We start from the raw sequence: 24,978 nt of genomic DNA, 5'->3' as shown, positions 1-24,978 counted from the left end.
TCTAGGTGGGATTCAAACCATGATCCTCAGATCTCAGTCTCTGGAATAACTAGGATTACAGACATGAGCTACCAGTTCAGATTGCCAAAAAAAAAATTTAAGGAAATATTCAGAATCTTTAATATTATAAAATTCAAACTAATTTATAGTGAGTTATATTTAAGTGGACAAGTCAGATTAATTTCTGTTTATAAAAGAATCATGTAAGTGTCTGAACTATTTGAGTAATTTCTTGAAGTTCTTTAATTTTCTTTCTGATACAGAATTTTATGGGAGTTTTGTTTTGCTTTTTGCAGGTCCTGAGGCTCAAACTCGGGGCCTGCATGCTGTCCCTGAACTTTGTGCAAGGCTAGTGCTCTATACTCTACCACTTGAGCTCCACTTCTGGCCTTTGGGGTTTGTTTTTTGTTTTTGTTTGTTTGAGATTTTGTTTTTTTTTTTGGTAGTTAATTGAAGATAAGAGTCTCACTTTCCTGCTCTGGCTGGCTTTGAATCATGATCCTTAGATCTCAGCTTCCTGAGTAGCTAGGATTACAAGCATGAGCACCAGCATCTGGCATAGTGACTAATTTTTTTTAAAATTAATAATATATGTATATATATTTTTCTGCAGGCCCTGGGGCTTGAACTTTGGGCCTAGGCACTATCCCTTAGCTTTTTACTCAAGGCTAGTACTTTGCCACTTGAGCCACAGAGCCGCTTCCAGCTTTTTCTGCGTAGTTTATTGGAGATAAGAGTCCTCATGACTTTCCTGCCTGGACTGGCTTCAGGCCATAATCCTGTGGTCTCAGCCTCCTGAGTAGTTAAGATTACCGGCATGAGCCACCAGCACTTGGCTAAATTTTGTTAATAAAAAAATCAGGTGTGTCTTGCTATATATAATACAGTGAGAAGATGTTAGCTATGGCCCATAAAAGCATTTTGTGACAGAAAATGTATACTGCCATCAATCTTTTCTATAATTTTGAGTAAGCTATTTAAATGGTTTATACTTGTTTATAATGGAGATAATATTAACATTTGGCTGGTTTTTATTTTAAAAATTGTAAGATTTACCTTTTTAACCATTTTTAAATATTTCAAATACTTTTTAACCATTTTCAAATATTTCAAATATTTTCAAATATTCTGTACCATTAAGAATATTAATGTTGCTGTTCAACCATCATCAATTACGCTGTCTTCAGAATTTTTTCATCTTCCCCCAGCTTAAACTCTATACCCACTAAATAGTCTATTCTTCTTCCCTAGCCTCTGGTAATCACCATTCTACTCTCTGTCTCTGCATGTGACTATATTAGGTCATTTTCCTACTATTAAACACTCGTTTAGCCTACTAGCCCAACATGTAGGAAGTACTAAATACATTTTTAATTTAAGTGACAGTTATTGAAAGACATTACTGATATTAGTGGATTGACTTTTTTATGTGAATTCAAATTTCTAAGAGTTGTTTATACCAACCTTGTTGATTTGTTTTCTCTTAAGGATTTTTATTTACATTTTTTCATGTAGATTTTATTCTATTTTTAGACTGAATCAGGATATGGATCAGAATCCAGCTTGCGTCGACATGGTTCAATGGTGTCACTGGTATCTGGAGCAAGTGGCTATTCTGCTACATCCACATCTTCATTTAAGGTTTGTGGTTATGAATGCTTATGTTAAGGCAACATTATTTGAACTTAGTATTGGATATTATGAGCATAACTTGATAGGTTTCTGAAATAACTTTTCTATAATTCAGTTTATTTGATATTATTATAGAGTAGTTTTTAAGAGTGAAATCACAACTATACAAATACAAAATGCTGGGTGTTGATGGCTCATGCTTGTAATCCTAACTACTTAGGGAGCTAAGATCTAAGGATCACGGTTTCAAGCCAGCTCAGGCAGGAAAGTCTGTAAGACCCTTATCTCAAGTTAACCACCTAAAATCCGGAAAGGAACCTGTGGCTCAAAGAGTGCTAGCCTTTAGCACAAAAGCTCAAGGACAGCGCCCAGGCATGTGTGCGTGCACACACACCTCCACCCACCTCCACACACATATCAGAGATTTTATTTCATTCATTAGTTCAAGCAGAATATGAATTATACTGAAGTGAATCTGCCAATACAAACTGACTGATATCCACAGGTTAATGCCTATGTGCAGGACAAAGTCATTTGCATCTCTGTGGACAAAAATTACTTATCAGCTGGGCATGATGGCTTACACTTGTAGTCCTAGCTACACAGGGTATAGAGATCGGAAGGAAGATGGTTTAAGGCTAGCTGAGGAAAAATGTTAACAAGAGAGCACCATCTTAAGCATCCTAAAAATACACTAAGCAGTGGCACATGAATGTTATTTAAGCCAGGCAGAAAGCATAAATAGAATTATAATCCAGACTTGACCCTATTGAAAAAACATCTAAAGCAAAAAGGCTTGGAGGGATGGTTTAATTTGGTAGAACACCTACCTAACAAGCACAAGGCCCTGAGTTCACACTTACTTCCACAAGGAAACAAACAAAAAAAGCAAAAAAAACCAAAAAACAAAAAAATAACACCGTACAGGCCAAATTTAATAATGGTAAACACCTATAATCCCAGTATTCAGGAGCCTGAAGCAGGAGCATCACAATTTGGAGACCAATCCACGCTACATAGCAATCTTATTCTCAATAAAGAAGACAAGAATAACATGTATTATTTAGTTTTCTACTAAACGAGTTGTAAAATAGTTCAAATATAATAAATGAAGTAAAAAACTTTTATGTGAGATATGATCTTCCCTTCTGGGCTCTCATGTTCACCAATACTTTGAAAGTGTACCCAATAATAGATTTGCTCATTTCAAAGTCTGGCATAGTTTTTCTCACAAATCCTTCTGCTTTGAAAATGTTAACATTATGTTAGCTGATTATCAGACATTATTTCTTATTTCCTATAGGTTTATCAATTTCAAGGCACTAGATTAAGTCAGTTTCAAGCCTCTTCCTAGGAGTATTGCTGTGAACTTGACAGCTCTAATTCTCATTCCCTCAGTGATAAGGTAGCAACCTTAAAAGGTGATGAAATAATATAGAACCAAATAAAAAGACCAGTTTTGTTTCACTTGGATTATATATCCTCTGCCTTTTTATATTTTGCAGAAAGGCCACAGTTTACGTGAAAAACTGGCTGAAATGGAAACTTTTAGAGACATCCTATGTAGACAAGTTGATACTCTCCAGAAGTACTTTGATGCCTGTGCTGATGCTGTCTCCAAGGATGAACTTCAAAGAGATAAAGGTTACAGGCTATTGCCAGTATTTTTACTTAGAGAATGAATGATTTAAAGCCTCTTGATTTTATGGGTAATTTCTTTATGTAATAAAGGAAATAATCTCTGTACTGTGAACTGCCAGATTTAAGTATTCATATAACTTGAGTACTTTTTTTTTTCTTAAATGCCTACAGTACTGGGGCTTGAACTCAAGGCCTGAGCACTGTCCATTAACTTTTTCTACTCAAAGCTGGCTCTGTACCACTTAAGCCCAGCTTCACTTCTGTGTATATGTGTGTGTAGATACACGTGTGTATGTGTGTGTGTATGACCATGCATGCACATGTGTGTGTATTTAAGGGGATATAAGATTCTCATGAACTTTCTTGATGGTGCTTGCTTCAAACAGCTAAATTGTGATCCTCAGATCTCAGCCTCCCCGGTGTCCTGTGACTTGAGTACTTCAATAATACACATTAATTCATTTTTTATCATTCATACCAAGGCCATTGGGCACTTTGAAATTATATTCTTTGTTTTGTTATCTTGATAATACAGAGCATTTCACATTATGTCTTACAGATTTATCCCTTGATGAGTAGTAAAGGAAATAAGTATATTTATTAAACCTTTCAGATCTGGAATCATTTGATCTCTTTCTCCTTGTTGTCTCATCTCTCTCATCCTTTTTTTTTTTAAGAAAATTACTAATAATTCTATTTTATTTGTTTATTTATTTTTTGGGTCAAGTCATAGGGCCTGAACTCTGGGCCTGGGCACTGTCCCTCATCTCTTCAGCTCAAGGTTAGCGCTCTACCACTTGAGCCACAGCGCCACTTCCGGCTTTTTCTTTTTTGCTTAGGTGGTGCTAAGGAATCGAACCCAGGGCCTTGAGCATGCAAAGCAGGCGCTCTACCACTGAGCCACCTTCTCAGCCCATTACTAATAATTCTACAAATCACTTTCTATTTTCTATTCCTCTCACTAGGAAATATCCCTCATAAACAATGATTGAAAACCATTTATAATTCAGCACAATATAAAGGAAGACTTCCCCTCATCGAGTGTGTTTTGTGTATTTACCTCCACAGTAGGAAACCAGTGAGTTCAACAGCAAGCCTAGACTGTTATCTTCCTATTTGTGCTTTCTGAGATAGCAGGTGTATGCCATTGCATGGGCCATTGTGCCTTGTAGCTTGGGATCACAAACTCACATTACCAGTCCCAACTATTGGTTGAGATACAATTTAATGAGCTTTTGTGCCTTTGCATGTCTTGAACCTTAATACCTGATCTTTACTCCCCAGATAGCTGGGATTATAGACTTTAGCCACCATACCCAGTTGCTTACTAAGTTTTTATTTTTAAGAAAAAGGATAATGTTTTTACTTGTCTTTTAGCTAGATTAATTTCCCTTTTACTTTCCTGTTGTTACTGCTCAAAATAGTACTGATATCAACATAATGTTTTTCAATTATTCTCTTGACTGGGAAGGCAGAAAAAAATCCTAGTAGTGTTACCTACTAGCGTTGAATTCATTCTTAATATAAGTAGGTTGTTTGATAATAGTTTTATTTCTTGGTATTACAAAATACCTTTAATATTAATTTATATCCCCCCTTTTTTGGGGGGGAGTGGGTCAATTATGGGTCTTGAAGTCAGGGCCCAGGTCCTGTCCCTGAGCTTTTGTGTTCAAGATTAGCACTGTACCGCTTTGTGCCACAGCTCCACTTCTGGATTGGAGATCAGAATCTTACAGACTTTTCCTACCCAGGCTGATTTCAAACTATAGACCTCACATCTCAGCTTCCTAAGTAGGCATGAGCCACTAGCACCTGGCTCTTTCACCTTTTGTAACTTGTCTATTTTTTTTCCCATTCTTTTTTTTTTTTTTATTTGTGAACATACTGTACAGAGGGGTTACAATTACATGGGCAGGATAGTGCGTACATTTCTTACCAAGTAACTTGTCTATTTTTGTTCCCCTTTTCTGCCTTATTTTGAATTCAGGTGTTTATAATTTTATCTCTTTTATTGACTCTTATACCTGTTTGTTATTCCCATAGCTATTCAGGGTTTATAGTTTGCGTATTTAACTTACCACAATCTACCATCAAAGTAATATAACATTTCATTTATAGCATGAGAAACTGGCCTTCCGGGTTTGACTAAGTGGTATTATGCTTGTCTTGAACAATGTAGGCCCTGAGTTCATTCCCCAGGACTTTCAAAAAAAACCAAAAGTATTATGAACTTCCAGGAATGTAATTCTGTTTTTCCTACTAAGTCAACCCTACTACTGAAGCCTATTGAATATGTAGTTCCTTATGAATTACTAAGTTTTCAGTCTGTACTGTAGGAACAGTATTTTCTCCTGCTCCCAGAGGTAAGCTTTCTCTGCACTCTTTTCTGAAGGTTCTTTTCCTAGCATTTGTAATTCCCGCATTTGCAGGTACTCTCAGTACTTCCTAAATAATTAGAAGAGACCTGCTGATCTCCCGTGTTCTCTTTCTGTATAACTCTCACCTCTCTAGTGTTCTTCTGAAATCAAATTGCCTTCTCTAGTCTCTCTGCCTTTCCTCATTTCAGAGGTCTACTAGGCTTTTTCTAAATTCCTTGTCTTTACTGTACTACTCCTAGAAACTCCCCAAGACAAGTAGCTGAAACAATAAGGAAACTCCTATCATTTGTTTCCCAACTCTAAAGGATATCCATTATTTCATATATTTTGTCCGGGGGGGTGGGGGCTGTACCAGGGTTTGAACTTGGGTGTTATACTTACTAGTCAGATGTACTACCACTTGAATCAGATACCTATCCATTCAGGATAGAAAGTTACTTTGTTTTCTTATATCCATTCAGGATAGAAAGTTACTTAATTTAGATAAAGTTAAGAAAACTTGAAGTTCTTTGGCTTTTGTTTTTGTTTTTTGGCCAGTACCCAGATATTGAAGGTCTCACAGTTGCTCAGCTTGCTTATTATTCACCTAGCTCTCTACCACTTAAGCCAGGCTTCTAACCTCCAGTCTAGCTTTTCAGTTGTTACTTCTTTATTTAAAAAATTAGTGTTGCAAGATTTCATTGTTACAGTTCCATAAACATTTGTAATATATTCCAGTGAATTTCCATTTATATTTCCAGTAAATTTATACAAGTTAGAGTTTATTACTCAGTTGAACAAAAGAGTGATTTGCTTCTCCTTTGTTCATTCTAATATTATTTAGTGGTGGAAGATGATGAAGATGACTTTCCAACAACACGCTCTGATGGAGACTTCTTGCCCAGTACCAATGGTAATAAAGAAAAGTGTAAGTAAATACTTTCTGAAGTTATAACTATATAACAAAGAATAGTTCCTAATTTAATAACTTTTTTAAACAGTAGCATTCCTGGAATCCAAGTTAAAATATTTTCTAAGAAAAGTTATGTCAATAAAATACACTTTCTTTATTGTATGATAGGCCACATACAGTAACAAATTTCTAAATTTTAGCCATTTCCTAACTATTGATAACATTAGTGCCTAGTATTGAAGAAGCTTTTTCTTTGGTTGGACCTTTACATCAGTCTTTCTTACTTTCTTAAGAGTATTTCTAATTATTTCTTCAAAATATTTTTTTTCATTGGTAAACTGGTTTTGAACTCAAGGAAAGTTGTTGAAATGTCTCTGATTTCACAGCATAATTGTTCACAGACCACATAGTGGCATGATTTATATAGTGACATGTTGCTACACTGTGGTGTTGAGGAGGAATTCAGTATTATTCATTACTGCGAAGCAAGTTCAGCATTTTTTGACGTATTTCTTAGAAAAACCTAGAATGGATTTTTTTTAAGATAAAAAATTCCTTTGTGAAAAATACTAGTCTAATTTATGCTTAATTTTACTGAGATCATACAAGTATATGAACTAACATCTGTAACAACATAAATTGTTTAAAACTACTTAATCCATGAAAATAATTTGTTTTAGAGTTCATATTAGAATATTACATTATTGATGTTACAACTTAATGCTTCTCTCTCACCTTTGTTCCTCTTCTTGCTATTTTTTGTTCATTGTGTTTTTTTCTTTTCTTATGTTATCCCCTTTTAAACTTGCAAAATATTAGCTTAATATTATAGCTCGATATATAAGTTGTCTTTATAATTTGGCATTTCAACTGAAACTCACCTAGTTATCCTCTAATATCTTTATGGAGTTTAAAACTGTTTGAGGAAGTTTCTTTCAGTTTCATTTTAATTTCACACTGAATAATCTTTAATAGTAAAAAGTACTTTATTTGAATATTGGAAAAATTAAAGTTTTGTAATTTTTCACCTGTGTTTCTAAAAGAGAATGAAATATAAGCATACCTCTAGTAATTGAATTGGAGCACTCTAAATTCAGTATTACTCAGCATAGATAAAGATGGGTGTGTTATATTGTCAATAAAGTGATAAATAGAAGTAAACACACTGCTTATTGAGATTTGACTGCCTCCTTATTCCACTCTGATAGTGAAGGACTATAAGAAAGGCTGCATACTGAATGATACAGTTTCTAGACCCTTTATCTTACTCTGTTTCTTGAGTACCCACCAACTCTGGGGAAACTGGCCAAAGAATAAAGGACATAAATAGAGGCTTGGGAGATACTGCCGTGAAGATCACCTTTTGAAATCCACAGCCCTACTAGTGTGTAGAGCTTCTAGTCTCTACTCTTAAATGTAAACCAAAACCCAGATGTCTAGACATTTAAAGAAAGACTCCAACAACTAGAAAAGAAAATCAATACAGGGAAATATTTTTAATAAGAAAAGGCATCCAATTTTGAAGCCTCTATTTACAGTTACAAGATCCTGTATAAAGAAAATTCTTGCTTTATAAATAATGAATGAGGACATTTTGTTATCTGCCATATAAAATAAAGAAGGTAAATATTAATTTGTCAAATCAGTTTGCTCTTGATGAAACTCATCGAGAAGAAATTTAATATTAATGGAAGAAATTTAATATGCAGTGCTCAGTGAGTTATGAGCATTAATTGTAATTGTCTAAACAAAGAATTGGAACTACAAATCACAGTTTCCTTTTATTCCGTAGATTAATCCAATGAGGTGTTTTTGTTTTTGTTTTCTTAATTGAGGGGGGTTGCTAGTCCTGCTCCTTGAACTCAAGGCCTGGACACTGTTTTTGATCTTTTTTAGCTCAAGGCTGACATTGCCACTTTTGAGCCAAACCTTTATTTCCAGCTTTATGGTGGTTAATTCGAGATAAGAGTCCCAAGGACTTTACTGCCCAGGCTGTCTTTGAACCTTGATCCTCAGACCTCAGCTTCCTAATTAGCTAGGATTACAAGTATGAGCCACTTGTGTATTATATTTTCAAATCAGGGTTTGTTTTTTTTTTCTGGTAGTGGGGCTACCTTTTTAGTCATGACTGATGCTCTGCCACTTGAGCCATACTTCTAGTTCTGGCTTTTTGCTGGTTACTTGGCTTATCTCCAAGAGAGTCTTAGCTTTGTCTGTCTGAGTAGGTTCTGAACCCACAATCTCAGATCTGTCTCCTGAGTACTAGGATTATAAGAATGAGCCCCCAGTGTTGGGCTTAAATTCAGTTTTTAACCACTTGTGGATTATTTTGTTAGAAAGTCATATCTAAAGCAGATTATTAGTCTCAAGCCACGTGACCCTCATATGATTGATTAGCCATTCTGTAGTAAAGTATCATTCTGTAGGAGTACTGGACTTGAGGAAATTTAAAAGCCCTCACATTAAAAACTGCAGAGACTCCCTTTTAGATTGCTTACTATTCAAAACAGTGAGCAAGAGTTTTGATTTTCTCCCCCAATTTGGCTTCATTCCCTTAACCATCTACAAGAGCAGAAATTTAAAGTTTTTTTGAAATGCAGGCTTACCTTTATTCTTTTACATATTGAACCTTTTGCTGTCATAACTTAATGTTTTAAGGCAAAAAAGTTACTATGATAGTTTTTATTCATTGATAGAGACTAGTTAGGATGTTTTTTTACTAGCTGTAGAATAAGATGATTCTCTTTCGTTTCTTTTTGCTTGATACAGAATAGAGTTATTCTCTTTTGTTTGTGAGTTTTAAAATCTTTCATTAAAAGATTAACCATGACTCTAAATTATAAAGTGTAAATATAAAAGCTATTTAATGTGTACAGTGGCCATGGACTTAAATTTAAGTATTTTTAAATTTTATATCACTGTCTTGAATTCTATATTTATCCTCATTTTTAAAATCCCAGACTTCTTAAAATGTAACTTTTGCCATAAGTAGGTCTTGCTCTAAGCTGTCCAAGTGTTATTGTTAAAGTATCCCTTCTCTACCACTTGATTCACATGGGTATAGCACAACAAATAAATTGCAGGAAATAGAATCTAGGAGAAAGGACTTGTACATATGTCTGCTGCTATAAAGCTTTTCTCATATAGATAGGACATTTTTTAATATTAGTCCACAGGAAGAAAATTATAATCCAAACATCTATTCTGATGTGCTAGTTTTATAAATATATTCGTTGTAAATTTTTCAGTGAAGAACTTTCTTTTTCAGTATTTCCACCTGTAACACCAAAAGGAATTAATGGTATAGACTTTAAAGGGGAAGCTATAACTTTTAAAGCAACTACTGCTGGAATTCTTGCTACACTTTCTCATTGTATTGAGTTAATGGTAAAACGTGAGGAAAGCTGGCAAAAGAGACTGGATAAGGTAAGACTAGTTTTTCTTTTTAAAAAACAGATTTTAGGTTTTATGTGTTTGGTTGAACATTAAATCTGAACTAAGTTCTTAAGGACGAGTCTGTTGGGTTAATAGAATAACAGGTGGTAGTACTTTTCTGAAACTTTTTGATCTTAAACTCATTTTCCTACTAAAATTCATCAGGGATTTGTTCATATTATATACTTTCTTGATTATTAAAAATACTTTGTGATAATGATGGATTGCCATTTAACATAACTTACTTTATGATCTATGAAATTGTCTTTAAGTTATATGGAACTAGCTTATAACAACAGAATATAAAGTTAAACATTAACTTATACTTCATAACCACATGTTTCCATGGTCATTGTGATATAATTTAGTGTAGATTATGTTTGAATATTTGCCCTTTGTTCCCATTTTTCACTTCAGTTTAATTAACACTGATAATAACATTGTGGTATGAATCTCCAGCTTTTAGTATAAAGTATGGCTCACTGGATTTGCTTAGTAGGAACTAATTCGACTTAGTAAAACTAATTCAACTTAGTAAAATATTAGAATTGAGCTGTATTGAGAAAATTTAGTTCTAGTTTAACATAGAAGAATGAACTGAGCCATTGGCTTACCTGTCCAAAGGTGTTAAGTAACAGAAATATTTCTCTAAAAAATATGTCATTTAGATACTAGACTGTCTAGACATCAGTTAGGATTTATTATTCATCAGAAAGTTTTATGGCTCACAATGTTTGAATGTCTAAATACAATAAAAAAGCAGTATGATCATATGATATAATGGCACAGTAGCCACACGATTTGAATATATTGTTCATTTAAAGGATGCTTAAGAAGATTGCTGTTCAGAATTCTCAAGTACAGATGAGAATAAGCATATTAACTAGCAAAATGTTCGGCTTTATTCCAGGTATATGTTCCAAGATCCCTAGTGAATGCCCCAAATTACATAGCACAACAAATCCTGTTGTGCTATGTATTTTTTCTATACATTCATACCTATGACAAATTTTAATTTATAAATTAGGTTGTTGTAAGAGATTATTACAACTTTTTTTTGGGGGGGGGTCCGGTCATGGGGCCTGAACTCTGGGCCTGGGCGTTGTCCCTCAGCTCTTCAGCTCAAGGTTAGCACTCTACCACTTGAGCCACAGCACCACTTCCAGCTTTTTTCTTTTTGCTTATGTGGTGCTGAGGAATCGAACCCAAGGCCTCATGTATGCAAGGCAAGTGCTCTACCACTGAGCCACCTTCCCAGCCCTATTATAACTTTTCTATGAGGTTTTATAAATATCTATTTCTCTCAATATCTTACTGTACTTACCCTTCCTGTTGACTGTGGAAAACTGAAAGTATAGAAAATGGAACTGTAGGGCTAGGCATGGTAATTCAGTTCTGTAATCTCAGCTGCTTGAGTGGTGAAAATCAGACAGATTACAGGTAGGGCCAGCCATGACAAACTCTACCACAAAACCACATCCTTTCATCCCTTTCTAATCTTCTTTATTGTGTATATACACAATCTAGGAAGACTAGAATGTTCCTTAGTATAGAAGCTGTTTATTAATATGTCTTTTAAGCTGGGCATTGGTGGCTCACACCTGTAATCGTAGCTACTCCAGATGCTGAGATCTGAGGATCATGGTTCAAAGCCAGCCCGGGCAGAAAAGTCCATGAGACTCTTTATCTCCAGTAAACCACTTGAAAACTAGAAGTGGTGCTGTGACTTAAGCGCTAGAGTGCTCACCTTGAGCTGAAGCGCAAGGACTGCGCCCAAGCCCAGAGTTCAAGCCCTGCAGCTGACAAAATAAATAAATAAATGTCTTTTGTGTAATTAATAGAACTGAGAAATAAAGGACATTGATAATAACATTATTTTGTTGATACTGTTTCATTCTAAATTGTTTTTATGCCTCCTATAAGCTAAGAATGAGGAAATTTCACTGATCAGAAAATAGTCTTCCAGGATCTAAGAAAATAGTTAAATAACATAACAAGCTATTTAGTAGAATTGCTTCATTTACTTATTCTATGTAAATATATGGTATCAGTTTAAATATTCTTATTGACAACAGAGGCAACAATTTTTGTGGTTACCTATAATAAAAATCCCTCTTTCTATAGATGTATACTTAATTTTCAGACAGTTATATCTAGGTAAAACAAAAATTGTAAGGATAGACAATTTTAGCAGCATTAATAAGATTCAGAACTCTGTAATTTTACTTAGTTTTTCACTTTTCCCTAACTCCGTTGTATTATTGTTGTATTAAAATACATTTTTGTTTTATTCCATTTTTAAATTAAGGCACCTACAGTAAAGTTTACCATACTTAAATATATTATTGATTCTTTATCAGATTTGACCCCATTATACCAGGTTTTTGGTGGGATTTTTTGCATTAAGTTTGATGTTGGGTCAGTCTTTGTTATTTTAAGTGTTTACTTTGTGTCTTTTAACCTTGCAGGCCCTAGCTGTAGGAAAGGTTATTGGAGAATCTTTTTCAGCTCCTTCTTACAGCCACTAATTACAATTACGAGAAATTTATCTTTCTAAGAATTTCTTTTTCACATTCAGATTCCACTTAATTTTTTAATTAAAAAATTATGTTACATAGTTGTACAAAGAGGTTTCAATTCAGAATGTCAATTTATGAGTACAGTGAATCTTGATCTTTGTACCTTCTATTAATAATTAAGTTCTTTCATTCTAGATATCCAATACTTACTTTTTTTCCCCTTTGTTCCCCAAAAAATGGGGATAGAGATCATGGCAGGATTTAATAAGCTTTTTTCTGGTGGTGATTTATTGGGAGTTTAAAACATACTTTAGACCCTTGGACAGTTTGCAGTTTACAAATGCACTTACTTAAATGTTGATATTAGTTGTGATTTAAGTAGTAGCTTGTGTACGATATATAACTCACAAAAAGGTGTTTTCTTGGACAGAATGATACTCTTATTGACTAATTTTTGTAGTCAAATTATAAACTTGTACTGATACTAGCTTAAAAGTCATAGTGTGATTTAAATGCTCTCTTCTGATGATAACTTTTGTCTCACAGGAAGGTGAGAAGAAGAGAAGAGCAGAGGAAGCATGCAAGAATGCAATGGAAGAACTTAAGAAAAAATCCCACTTTGGAGGACCAGATTATGAAGTATGAACTTAAAGTTTGGTCTTCGTAAGAAAAGCACATTGTCTATATTTATCACAAAATAATACTTCTGTAAATTCTAAATAATACTTTTGTAACCTTTTTTTAATATGCCAAGCCTTTTCTGAAATACTATATTTACTTAACTGCTATAAAGTTTAATATAGGATTTTAAAGTCTCAGTTCAGTTTGTAGGATAAGTTTCATCTCCCCTGTCAAGGTGATCATTTTTAGCATTATTCTATACTATATACAGTGACATCTAATACATACAGTGTGATTTATCAAATTGCTTTCGTGTTTGAAAACTATCGGAAACCAACTTCTTTCAGTCCTTTTATTTGCTAAAAATTTTGCTCTAAATACATACATACAGACAGACAGACATACAGAAAGAGAAAGAGAGGAGGAAGAGATTTTTTTTTAGCTTTTTTTCCATAATATTATTTTGAGGATCAGTTCTGGTACTTGAATATAGGGCTTCATGTTCTCACTTGGATCATTTGCAAGTCAGGAACTCTATTAACTTAAGGCATGCCTCCAATTTTGGCTGGTTGATTGGAGATAAAGGTCTTTTGGATTTGTCTGCTTGGACTGGATTCAAAGCACAGTTCTCAGATCTCAGTATCCTGAGTTGCTAGGATTATAGGAGTGAGCCTATAGCCATACTCAGTGATCTTCCCTTTCCTTTCTTTTCCCTTAACTTTCTTTTCCTTTTCCCTTTCCCTTTCCATTTTCCTTGCTCTTTCCTTTTTCCTTTCCCTTTCCTTCTATTGGTATGTGTGTATGTGCACTTGCACACCATACTGGAGCTTGAAATCAAGGCCTATGCACTGTCCCTGAGCTTTTTCTCTTAAATGTAACACTCTACTACTTTGAACCACAGCTCCACTTCCAGTTTTCTGATGGTTAAATGGAGATAAGAATCTCACAGACTTTCCTGCCAGGATGGCCTTGAAACATGATCCTCAGATCTCAGCTTCTTGAGTAGCTAGGATTACAGGCATGAGCCATTAAAGACAATTAAAGTACCAGTAAAGAACATGTATATTTCTGGAAAGAATTATTTTTAAGAATAGGATGGTAAGGAATATCTTTGAAGTAGAATCAAAATGCTAAGTTTAAAAAAATAGAAGAAAAATTTCTTGCCATTTGTATTCAGGACACAAAAAGAGCTGCTATTAACCAAATATTTTTATGTCAGACAGGAAAGATTTCTGTGTGGGAATCCATAAAATAATGAGACTTGAGTTTTGAAAATATTTTTAAAGTATTGTTTTTAATTCATACTTTTCTATAATGTATAAAACTTAGTTAGCTATCCTCACAAGGTTGTTTTTTTTTTTTAACCTAGATTACTGGAGATAAGCTGTTTCAATGACAGTTTTAGTTCTGAAGTTTTAAGTTTGGTAATTACCTTATTTTTTGCATTAAAAATAAAATACATTTTCATTATAGAAAACATACATAAGCCAAGAACATGTTTTTAATAGTATATAATATCAAGTACATTTAATAGCCTAACAACAGCATATAATTGAGTGTTTTAAGAGGAAGAGGATAAGGATGGAGGGAGAAGGATCTTGATGTGTTTACTTGTTTCAAGCCAAAAATAATGTTGTTTATTGATGTAAATGAATTTTTAAAAGTAAATCTATTCATCATCCATCTTTACTAACTTACACATTTCTTTTGACTATTCTTTTTAAACTGGGTGACTTGGGTTATCAGTTGAACTGAGAAAATTTCCCAGTTAATGATTTGGATCCTTTTGAGAAGGATTATTTTAAAATGTGAGGGATTCGAAACCCAAGCCTACCTGCCCATTCTCTCCTTTTTCCATAATATGAAGTTCCTATTCCATTTACAGTTTATTTGGTTCATCACAGCAGAAACATACCTTGTGTGATTCCATTTTGCTTTTTTGTTCTGTTACAGCATTTGCATCATAATGACTGGGAGAGCCCTTTTAAATGTACATATTTCTGAGCTCCATCCAAGGCATATTGAAAAATAACTTCAGGGCATGGGACCTGGGAATTTCATTTTAAACAAATTCCTTGGATGATTGATGATCCCTTCTCTACCATCTAACCATACTTTCAAGCATCTCAACTTTTCTTTCTGCATTTTTCTTAGGAAAATTGTTTTTGAATTCTCTCTCTACTAACTGGTTATAGACCTTTTCCAATTTTGGCAAGGCTTTTCTGCAGTTTTAATGTGTCTGTCACCTGACACCTCTGTTGCAAGTACTTAGTTCTGCCACAAGAGCAGTCATAATACTATATAAATAAATAAGCATGGTTATATACTAATAAAACTTTATGAGCAGCATAATGTCAAGTAATTCCTACATGTCACAAAAATTTTCCAAGTATTGTTTTTCCAACTTGGTCAAGTTGAAATTCTTAACTCCTAGACCATGTGAAAATAGGCACCAGACTATATTATGCAGCTACATAGTTCACCAGACCCTGCTTAGATTGTAACCTTTAAAAAATATTGACCAACGATAGGAGTAAATTGAGTAAGTAATATGATGTTACACAGCATATATTAACCACCTTTGGGAAATTAGTGCCTGGTAGAGTGATTGGTTCATAATTATGTTCTCAATAAATGTATAACGTTATTTTTCTTTTCCATAGAGTTAATACCAGAATTATCCATGTTTTCTATTTCCTTAAGTCAATTAATCTTTTGGGTTTTGTTTTTATTTCTTCTTTTCCCTTGTGTTTCATTAGGAAGGCCCAAACAGTCTGATTAATGAAGAAGAGTTCTTTGATGCTGTTGAAGCTGCCCTTGACAGGCAAGATAAAATAGAAGAACAGGTATATCTACTAAAAATTTTAAGATGAAACTCATTTTAGCCTTAGAGGTATTCCTTGATGTAAGTTATTTCATATTAATAAATTTGAAAACTGAATTTAATAACAAACTATACCTACACTGAGTTACAAATGCAGAACAATCTTTTTTTTTCTGGTTTCTTTATAGATTAATTGCCAAGCAGCAAAAATTAGAACAGTAATTGTTCTGATAAATTATACATAATTAACATGAACTGGAGTGGAAATCTTCTGACTATTCCCCTTGAATGATCCACGTTTATCCATTCTTTAGAAACTATGGCAATATCAAGTGTGTATTTAGTCTTGATATTTAGTTTCTCAGTTTCCCTTCACCAACTACTTATGAATTCAAAAGGAAAATTACCACAAATTTTAAGTTTTTCCTCACTTGAAGTGTTTGTAATCACGATGAAATCTACAGCATTTACACACAGTTTCTTTGGAAGTTGGAAGAAAGCATTTGTTGAGTTTTGCATTGCTAGTGTCAAGGTTAATTTGAATCCCTTGCCTTTAATTTTGTCTCTGTAGTTTCCATATTTACCACTAGATGGTACTAGTGGGTGAATTTTGCATTCCCTTCCCCCCCCCCAATTTGGTTAAACGATTAGTATTGGTTATACTATTAGTAGAAACTATATTCTTGAGCGTATATGAATAAGCTGTAGTGATAATGTATCTTGCAAATAATCAATGTATCAGTTTTATACCATACATGAATTTGTATAGCAAAGTTACTTGTTTCATTTCTGTCATTTCTAAGCCAGTCATGCCTATTATGCCCCATTGGCTCTAAGTAGACAAGAGTAAATCACCACCTACAGGAGGTCATGTTTCTGTTTATACTTATTTTTCTTTATATTTCTCAAATTTATAATGAAAAGTTCATGTCATAATAATTTGTAAAGCTTATTGTTCATTTCTTTATACTCAAAAGATGTTCCACTGTACTCTAAGAGAGGGAACTTTCAGTTCCTGACTAGATTCTACTTTTGGCAGTAAAAATAGTTCCTAAGTAGCATCACTGTGTTTTGGAAGCTTAAAATATGACTTAAATGTACTATTTTGGGGGAACTAATTATACAGTCAAGACTCCTCAGTCATACTGTTTTCACACTAGTTTTATAGCTGTGAATTTAAAACTTAAGTTCTCTAGGTGTTAGTTTACAAATCTGAGGTAAAAAGCTCAACATGATGTCTCAAAACCACCTTTCTAGAGCTGGGGATGTAGCTCAGTGCTACACTAAGTCACATACTAAGTCCACAAAGCAAAACATCCCTTCTTATTTCTGAAATACTACTCTATGGAATATCAGACAGTGATTAAGTTGAATGAAGAGGATCAATAAGAACTTGTATACGATTTAGAAAAAGAGGTATCAATGGAGCTATGAAAAAATTTGATTTAATTCTATTGATATTCTGGCAGGTGCTCTACAAAAAGTCATTGAACAGACACTGATTTTCATTGTCTACTAGCCATTCACATCAGTATGATAAATACAGTAACAGATTGGTATGTTATAAAATAGTAAACTTCAGTAATCCATAAAATCAGTTCTATAGGTTCAGATCACTTCTTTGTACTCAGAATATATTGTGCAGTTTTCACCAACATAGCCTCTGTATAGGTATTTTCCAAATGAAAACCATGTCATACATTTTCAAATTTATATAGTTTATATTAAATAAAGATATATTTAATAAATTTGATGTATGAGAAATGAGCCATTAATAATTGTGTGTCCAGGCATCATTGAATAGAAATTACTACCCTTGTCCTATCTAGTTAGAAAATAAGCACACATATAACAGAGAAGTTTCTGGTATATTATTTTTACTAAATATTTGTTAAGTAGTAGAAGAAACAAGGCAAGATGAAGAAAGCAATCAAGTATCAGATTAGCAAGAATTAAAGATGAGAGGACAGCAGAATATCTTCATAGAAAGGAGACAAGACACACATACATGATATGATCTTAGCAACATAACTAAATCCAAATAATGATTTGGTCTAGTGACATATAAATCTGTGAGACAGATCTTCAGGTTCACAGTGGAGTGGAATAATTGGAATGTTTTGACCAGAGTTTAAAAAGAAAATTGGCAGCAGTGTTAAGATTAACTTATGATAAAGGATGCTATGCAGGTAGTGGGTGAGAGGGCCTGACTATGCGCAAAATCAAAGAACTTATTCCTGGTCTAGTATTACCTGTAGGGTCAAAAAGAAGAGACTAGATTGAGATATCTGAACAAAGTTTAGGATTGTTCAAGGCTTGTGTCTGAACTAATGTCATAAATCAAATATAAGCACTGAAGTGTTCAGAAATAGTGGTAGTTCCAGGTTATGGTATTCTTATGTTGCAAAATATGCTTTAAAACCACCTCAACTTTATATGCTTTTTTTCAGTCACAGAGTGAAAAGGTCAGGTTACACTGGCCTACATCTTTGCCATCTGGAGATGCCTTTTCTTCTGTGGGGACACATAGATTTGTCCAGAAGGTAAGCCAACAGTCACAGTTTACTGAAAGTGTAAGTTTTCTTCAGTGTTGATAGAGCTATTTTATAGTATAAAATTTCTCCCTTTTTTATGAATTTAGGCAGTGAAGGTTTTGTAGTATATGTTGTATTTCATATATTTTCTCATACACTTTCTCCCAATTTAGAAATATTAATTCTGAATGTAGTGTTCTTTCTTTAATATTTAAGGGGGAAGGTGAAAGGGATACAGAGTAGCTAGTCCAAGATAGCTAATCAGAATTTAGCCAAGTTATATTAAGCCTTTCCTCTTTGGGGTTAAGTAATGTTTTTTTGTATTGTTGGAAGTACTACATTCTCTTTGGGATGATTTTGGAGCATAATACATAATAGGTGCATGAATTCAGCATTTGCTGCTGTGCTTGTTTCATATAGTGCTTTGTTTTCTCTTTATCTTGTGTTTGGAAGTTGGTACTGAATGCTCTGTTGTGCCTTTGTTCTGATTACTTGGTTTTTTCTTTGTCTGTCTCTGGTAGCCCTATAGTCGCTCTTCCTCCATGTCTTCCATTGATCTAGTCAGTGCCTCTGACGATGTACACAGATTCAGCTCCCAGGTACTGTATGAATGTATGGAGTGGACTTGAATCTTTTGTGCTATAGTTCAGCTGCTTACACAGTTCCTAGAAATTTTTTCAACAAGGTTACTTGTTTGGGTTTTGAATTTTAAATCGTAGTAGTAAGCATTAAGCCTTCCTGATCTACTAAATAGTTCATTTATCAAGCTTGCATGTGTCCTTCATTTTGTATCCTCTAGTGTGAATAGCTTGGGATTTTAGCAGTATAGAATAGAATACTCAAGAAACAATTTCAGATTGAAATGAAATAATTAGAAGTTACTTGGTTCTTTTATAGTATGTATTGTCTATCTGTTCAGACAGGATTCAGCAACTTTCATGGACATACAGCATAAAAGCAAACTTCACCAATCACACTTTTAATTATCTCCTAATTATGTTAAGGAAATGACTTTTTAAATGGCATTTGTCTTACTGCTTTTTTTTCTTTTGAGATACTGGGGTTTTGGATTTCCAAAAGTAGCCATACTTCCAATCCTGCCTCATTACTATTATAATACTAAACTGCAGCTAATATTTTCCTCCTAAAAATACCTATGTGTATTATTATTATATTCCAGTTTATATCCTTAAATCATATTGCAATTGGTTTTAATTAATTTAGCATCACTTAGAGTTTAGACATTTCAGACAAGAAGCTGGATATGTACAATCTTTCTACCCTCAAAATAAAATGAATTTAAAGGAAACAGTTTTTTTTTTATGTCAATGTTAGTTTTAACTTTTTGTTATTTTGTCTTTTTTGTGTTGCTCAAGATCAACTCCAGGGCCTTATGCATAATGAGCAAGCATCAGCCACGGAGTTACATCCTTAGCACTTTTTTTAAAAAAAAGTTTTGAGCTTCAAATCTTTACTATCAATTTTTTACTTTCATGGTGATTGCGTCTTTTGAACTCCATTATGTCCAGAACCTGAACTATGTACTTAAAATAACCCAGTTTAAATCTGGTTAGATTTGGGGGAGTTTTCTAATTTCTCTGTCATTTTTTGTGATTTATCTAGAGTCTGGAACAAGTAAGTGTGAACTTTTGTTGCCATTATAACACAACTTCTTTGAGAAAATCGGTTTTGTGTCATTTTTTTTTCTAGTAGGGTATTCCAAAGAAAGAGTCAAGTTTCAAAAAGATTTCTATTAATTAACATATACAAATAAAAGATGTCATTCCTTTTTTACTATTCAATAAAGGAAAAAATAAGACTTAACATTCATTTTTCTGATTTTTATTTCCTAATGTATTTATACAATGTCTTTGAAAAAATAGCTCATCATATTTACCCAGGGGACTTTGATTTACTCTGCTAAGCTCCACTCACATTAAAGTAACAAAATGACATACTAACAAACTCAACAGTGAAGGTCACCATTTCCCTTTAAAGTAGTAAAATATTGGCTATAAAAGTAAGGAAGTGTAAGTGAGAGCAAGGGACAAAATTTATAAGTGAGCAATAAAAGATGACTAAGAATTTGGGGATTAGAACCCAGATCTGGGGTGTAACAGAAAAGCCATTGAACAGACTTGAAGATCTTGAAAATATTACTGAAGAACAGGTGCCCATTTATGAAAACTGGCAAATTGTAGTTTGTTTTTTAACATAACAGTTTATATAAGTTGTGTATATAAATGAGATAAATTAATTTTGCTGGTTGATTTTTTTCTAATACTTGATACTTTGGCTTTTAATTATATTACCTTGTATACTGAAAGAGGTAAAAGAGGAGAAAATAATGTTGACATTCTTAAGTTTATATTGTCCTTGCTAAAGCATTTGCTGTTATTAGCAGACTTAGGATCAAGCAGTTAATTGTTGACTAAATTACCTCTTGTTTGAGCAGGGCCTTTTAGAGTGAAAAATTCCAAGCTGTTGGATTTGTTTATTTCAGAGGACATTGTACTTCTATATCTCCCATTATTAAAGCATCTGGCAGATTAATTCTATATAATTACATGTATATATAATTGGACCCGGACCTAGAGATAATATTAGCTGAGAAATACTGTGATCTGGGAAACTTCCAGTTCAACAGAATATGAAATTGTACTAGTGACTCCTTAAAATGTTTTAAGAAATAAAACCTTCTACTTTGTAATTAACTCAAAATCTAACTTTCATTCCTTTTAATAATTTGCTAAAAACTGGAATTGTAGCTCCAGGGTAGACATTTACTAGCATGTGCAGCATGACCCCAAAAAAGTTGTAAAAATATTTAAGCATAATATCACAACCAACTTACATTTATTCCAACATTCTTTTTAAGTCCAAACTCATACACATATATGGCTGTTTTGATCATTTGTATCAATTTTTATATGGAGGTTTTCCAAATCTGATAATTTAGTTTTACTACCTAAATAAATATTAGCTATTAGCTTGTAACTATCTTGTTCTTTGGGTGTGTGTGTGTCTGTGTGTCTGTGTCTGTGCGTCTGTGTGTGTCTGTGCGTCTGTGTGTCTGTGTGTGCGTCTGTGTGTCTGTGTGTGCGTCTGTGTGTGTCTGTGTGTGTCTGTGTGTCTGTCTGTGTGTCTGCGCACTTTGCCAGAGCTTGAAGTGTGTGTGTGTACTTTGCCAGAGCTTGAAGTGTGTGTGTGTGTGTGTGTATGTGTGTATGTGTGTGTGTGTGTGTGTGTGTGTGTGTACTTTGCCAGAGCTTGAAGTCAGGGCCTAGGTATTATCCCTTAGCTTTCCTATTTAAGGCTGGTATTCTACCACTTGAGCCAAACTTGCACCTCAGGTTCTTTGGTAGTTAATTAGACTTTTTTGGTAGTTAAATAGACTTTTTTGCCCAGGCTAGATTCAAACTTATGATCCTTAGATATCAACATCCTGAGTAGCTAGGGTTACAGGCATGAGCCACTAGTAGACCTCAACTGTCTTGTTTTTATTGAAATAATATTTTCAACTGGATCAGATCAACATGGAGATACCTTGTAAAAAGCTTAAATAAAATAATGTAGCCCAGAAATGGTGAACTTGCATAATTACTAGTATTATCATTAATGGTAATTATTATTGTAATATAATTGTAAAATAATGTAGCCCAGCCTGGTGGGCTTGTTTTATTACTTACTATTTTACAAGTAATACATTTCAATTTTAGTAAAACTAAAAAAATAGAACAAAGAGAATTAAAATTATAAATCTCTGGATATTTTTAAGTTTATCATATATATGCTAGTGAAATATATATATGTATATATATATATGATGTGTGTGTGTGCATGTATATATGTGGGTATGTCAAGAGGATTGTTTGAGACCAGCCTGAGCAATACATATATCAAGAAGAAAAAAATCTTTCAGTTGGGATTGAGTTGGGACATATTTCTATGGTAGAATATTAGAGTATGCTCTTGGTTCAGTTCTCTACAAATAAAATATGGAATGTATTGATAAATGTACATTGGTAAATGTCTTTTTTTCTCTCAAAGTAGATAATTCTGTAGTATTATTTTGTAACTTTTTAAAAATTATTTTTAGATTCATCTCACTAGTCAATATAGATCTGCATCTCTATATTGGATTTACCTGCTTACCTAATGCTGAATATTTTTTCATTTAGTTCCAGTTTTTCTTTTACAGTTAATACAGTGACCATCTTTTTATATATATTTATTATTTATTTATGTATATATAACCTTTATATTTAACTCTTTACATACATGGAATTTATCCTTACTTATATAGTATCTGAATATCTAAATCTTTATATCTAAGTAATTGATAATTGATATTATTTCCCTAGAGCACAGACAAGTTTTTATTCTTGTTGATAAGTTTTTAATTAGGAAAACTGGACCAGCTTTCACTCAGAGGCTAGTATTTTTTGTTGCACTGACTCAAATATTATAATTTAGTTATTTTTGCCAATCTGATAGACTGTAATAGTATTCTTAGTACTCAACCATTTCTTTGGTGAATTCACTATTCATACTGGCCATTTTTCTTTTGGGTTAACTGAACTATTAATTTGTTATTAATAAAGCTATATAATAGTCTTCTATAGCTTTGTGACTGTATGAAAATAATCAGAATTGTATCCTTTCACATGGAAAAGATACAAGAGATCTGAGCTGTCTTTGAGCCCTTCTAGACTTTTGTTTGACCATCAAAGGGCAATTTTTTTTGGTAACTTAGAAAAATCCAGTTTATTAGCTTCCTCAAATGGCATCATATTGAATGATGTAGATGTGAGGTGGGCAAAAAGGTTGAAATTGTAGTAATATCCCCTCTAATCTTAAATATATTGTAATATCCATTTACTTCACTGATGTGACATTACACGTTAGGCTCATTTTCAACTCTTAAGTCCAGAAAAACCAAGAGCATGTTTTCTGAAATTAGACTTAGTCTAATTTGGAAACATTCTTCACCTGCTTTAACAATTTTAACCCAATCTTTTTTTTAAGCTCAGTAGTGAAGTACTTGTCTAGCATATGTAAGGCCCTAGGTTTATCTCCAGCATCAAACAAATCAAAAAAGAAAAGAAAAAAGAAATTGTGTTCATATTTTAAAAGAATGAACTAAAATGTGGTTATATGTAAATATTGATATATATCAGTTACTCTAAAAGTACTTAGAACAGTGAAATTGGTCAAATAAAAGGACATTTTTAATTTTTAAGAGAGTTTATTGTCATAAAAGAGGTTTACTGATAAAGTAAGTTTTGTCACCTTTTTCAGGGAAATCTTTGACATAACAAACTTTCTGGTATCTCTATATACATTAATTACAGGAACACTGAATTAGATTACTTTTATGCCAATTTTACCCTTAATATTTTATGCTTCGTGGCACCTTCTTTGAGGCTAGAGGTTTGGCTCAGCAGAAACAAGTATGAAACCCAGAGTTCAAACTTGAGTAAAAAAAATTCAGAGATGATACCATCTCTGTTTTATAGCGCTTGATTTGACCCCTAGACTTACACTAGGCTAATCTATATTACTTGAATAAACCATCTTTCTTCCCTTCATTTATTCCTTACTATCTACTAACCTGGATATGTGAAATGTGACCTAAGCTCTTCAACACTGTATCAGATCTTCTAACTACCTCAGCTTCTAAGTGCATCATTTCTGAAAAAGTAAACTGACACTATGACTGCATTGGTTCTATATTCTCATGGCTTTTTTTTTTTTTCAAGGTTGAAGAGATGGTGCAGAATCACATGACATATTCCTTGCAGGATGTAGGCGGAGATGCCAACTGGCAATTGGTTGTAGAAGAAGGGGAAATGAAGGTAATATTCACTAAAAAGTTACAGATTGCTAATTCTGCCTTATTACAAGAGTAGCATTTTCAGATTAGCTTAAAATAAGTAATTACGATCAAAGAAGTACCAGATAACTAAGAAATAAAGTGTCGTTTTGCTTTCCTGATGCCAAAATAAAAATCTATGAACATAGGATATTATTTTGCTTAGGCCATACAGCAGCAGGTAAATCAGATTACAAATGGCTCTCTACTTAGATATTTCTTTGTCTTTATACTTTATACTGGAATATTCATTTATCTTTATTATTTATACTTATGTCTTTTCTTCAATATATTTATGCTCAGATATCCTCTTTGGCTTGATATCTTAAAGTGTTTGACAATTTTGGTGTTAACATCACAACTCTACATAAAAGAGACCACTACACAGAAAAGGCGTATGAAATGGAGATACATAGATTGAATAGCAACAATAGTAGTGTTGAATTTAAAATGACCTCACGCTCCAAAACAGTATGCTCAAGATTTTTTCCCTCTAGCTATCAGTTTATTGGAAAGAAAGAGAATACTGACATATAAAAGATACTGTTTCTTCATTTGTTAATATTGTGTGAAGATTAGAAGAGCGTGATAAAGAAGGTGAAAATTGAGTTCTGTGAGTTGAAACAA

General features: G+C 33.4%; 1 protein-coding gene across 1 annotated transcript in view; it reads left to right on the top strand.

Annotated features, from left to right (window-relative positions):
- The window catches only part of Col4a3bp (collagen, type IV, alpha 3 (Goodpasture antigen) binding protein), a 95,584-nt gene that overhangs the window by 56,552 nt on the left and 14,054 nt on the right, over positions 1 to 24,978 (top strand). Inside the window, exons 4-12 of the mRNA XM_013025232.1 lie at positions 1,534 to 1,641; positions 3,138 to 3,276; positions 6,475 to 6,558; positions 9,812 to 9,969; positions 13,044 to 13,136; positions 15,878 to 15,964; positions 18,393 to 18,485; positions 18,998 to 19,075; positions 24,239 to 24,334. Of these exons, the coding sequence (XP_012880686.1) occupies positions 1,534 to 1,641; positions 3,138 to 3,276; positions 6,475 to 6,558; positions 9,812 to 9,969; positions 13,044 to 13,136; positions 15,878 to 15,964; positions 18,393 to 18,485; positions 18,998 to 19,075; positions 24,239 to 24,334 (936 nt within the window). The remainder of the gene's footprint in view (positions 1 to 1,533; positions 1,642 to 3,137; positions 3,277 to 6,474; positions 6,559 to 9,811; positions 9,970 to 13,043; positions 13,137 to 15,877; positions 15,965 to 18,392; positions 18,486 to 18,997; positions 19,076 to 24,238; positions 24,335 to 24,978) is intronic.

This window comes from Dipodomys ordii, unplaced genomic scaffold, assembly GCF_000151885.1.
Source record: "Dipodomys ordii isolate 6190 unplaced genomic scaffold, Dord_2.0 Scaffold83, whole genome shotgun sequence".
Taxonomy (NCBI): Eukaryota; Metazoa; Chordata; class Mammalia; order Rodentia; family Heteromyidae; genus Dipodomys; species Dipodomys ordii.
This window is presented reverse-complemented; position numbering and strand designations above follow the sequence as displayed.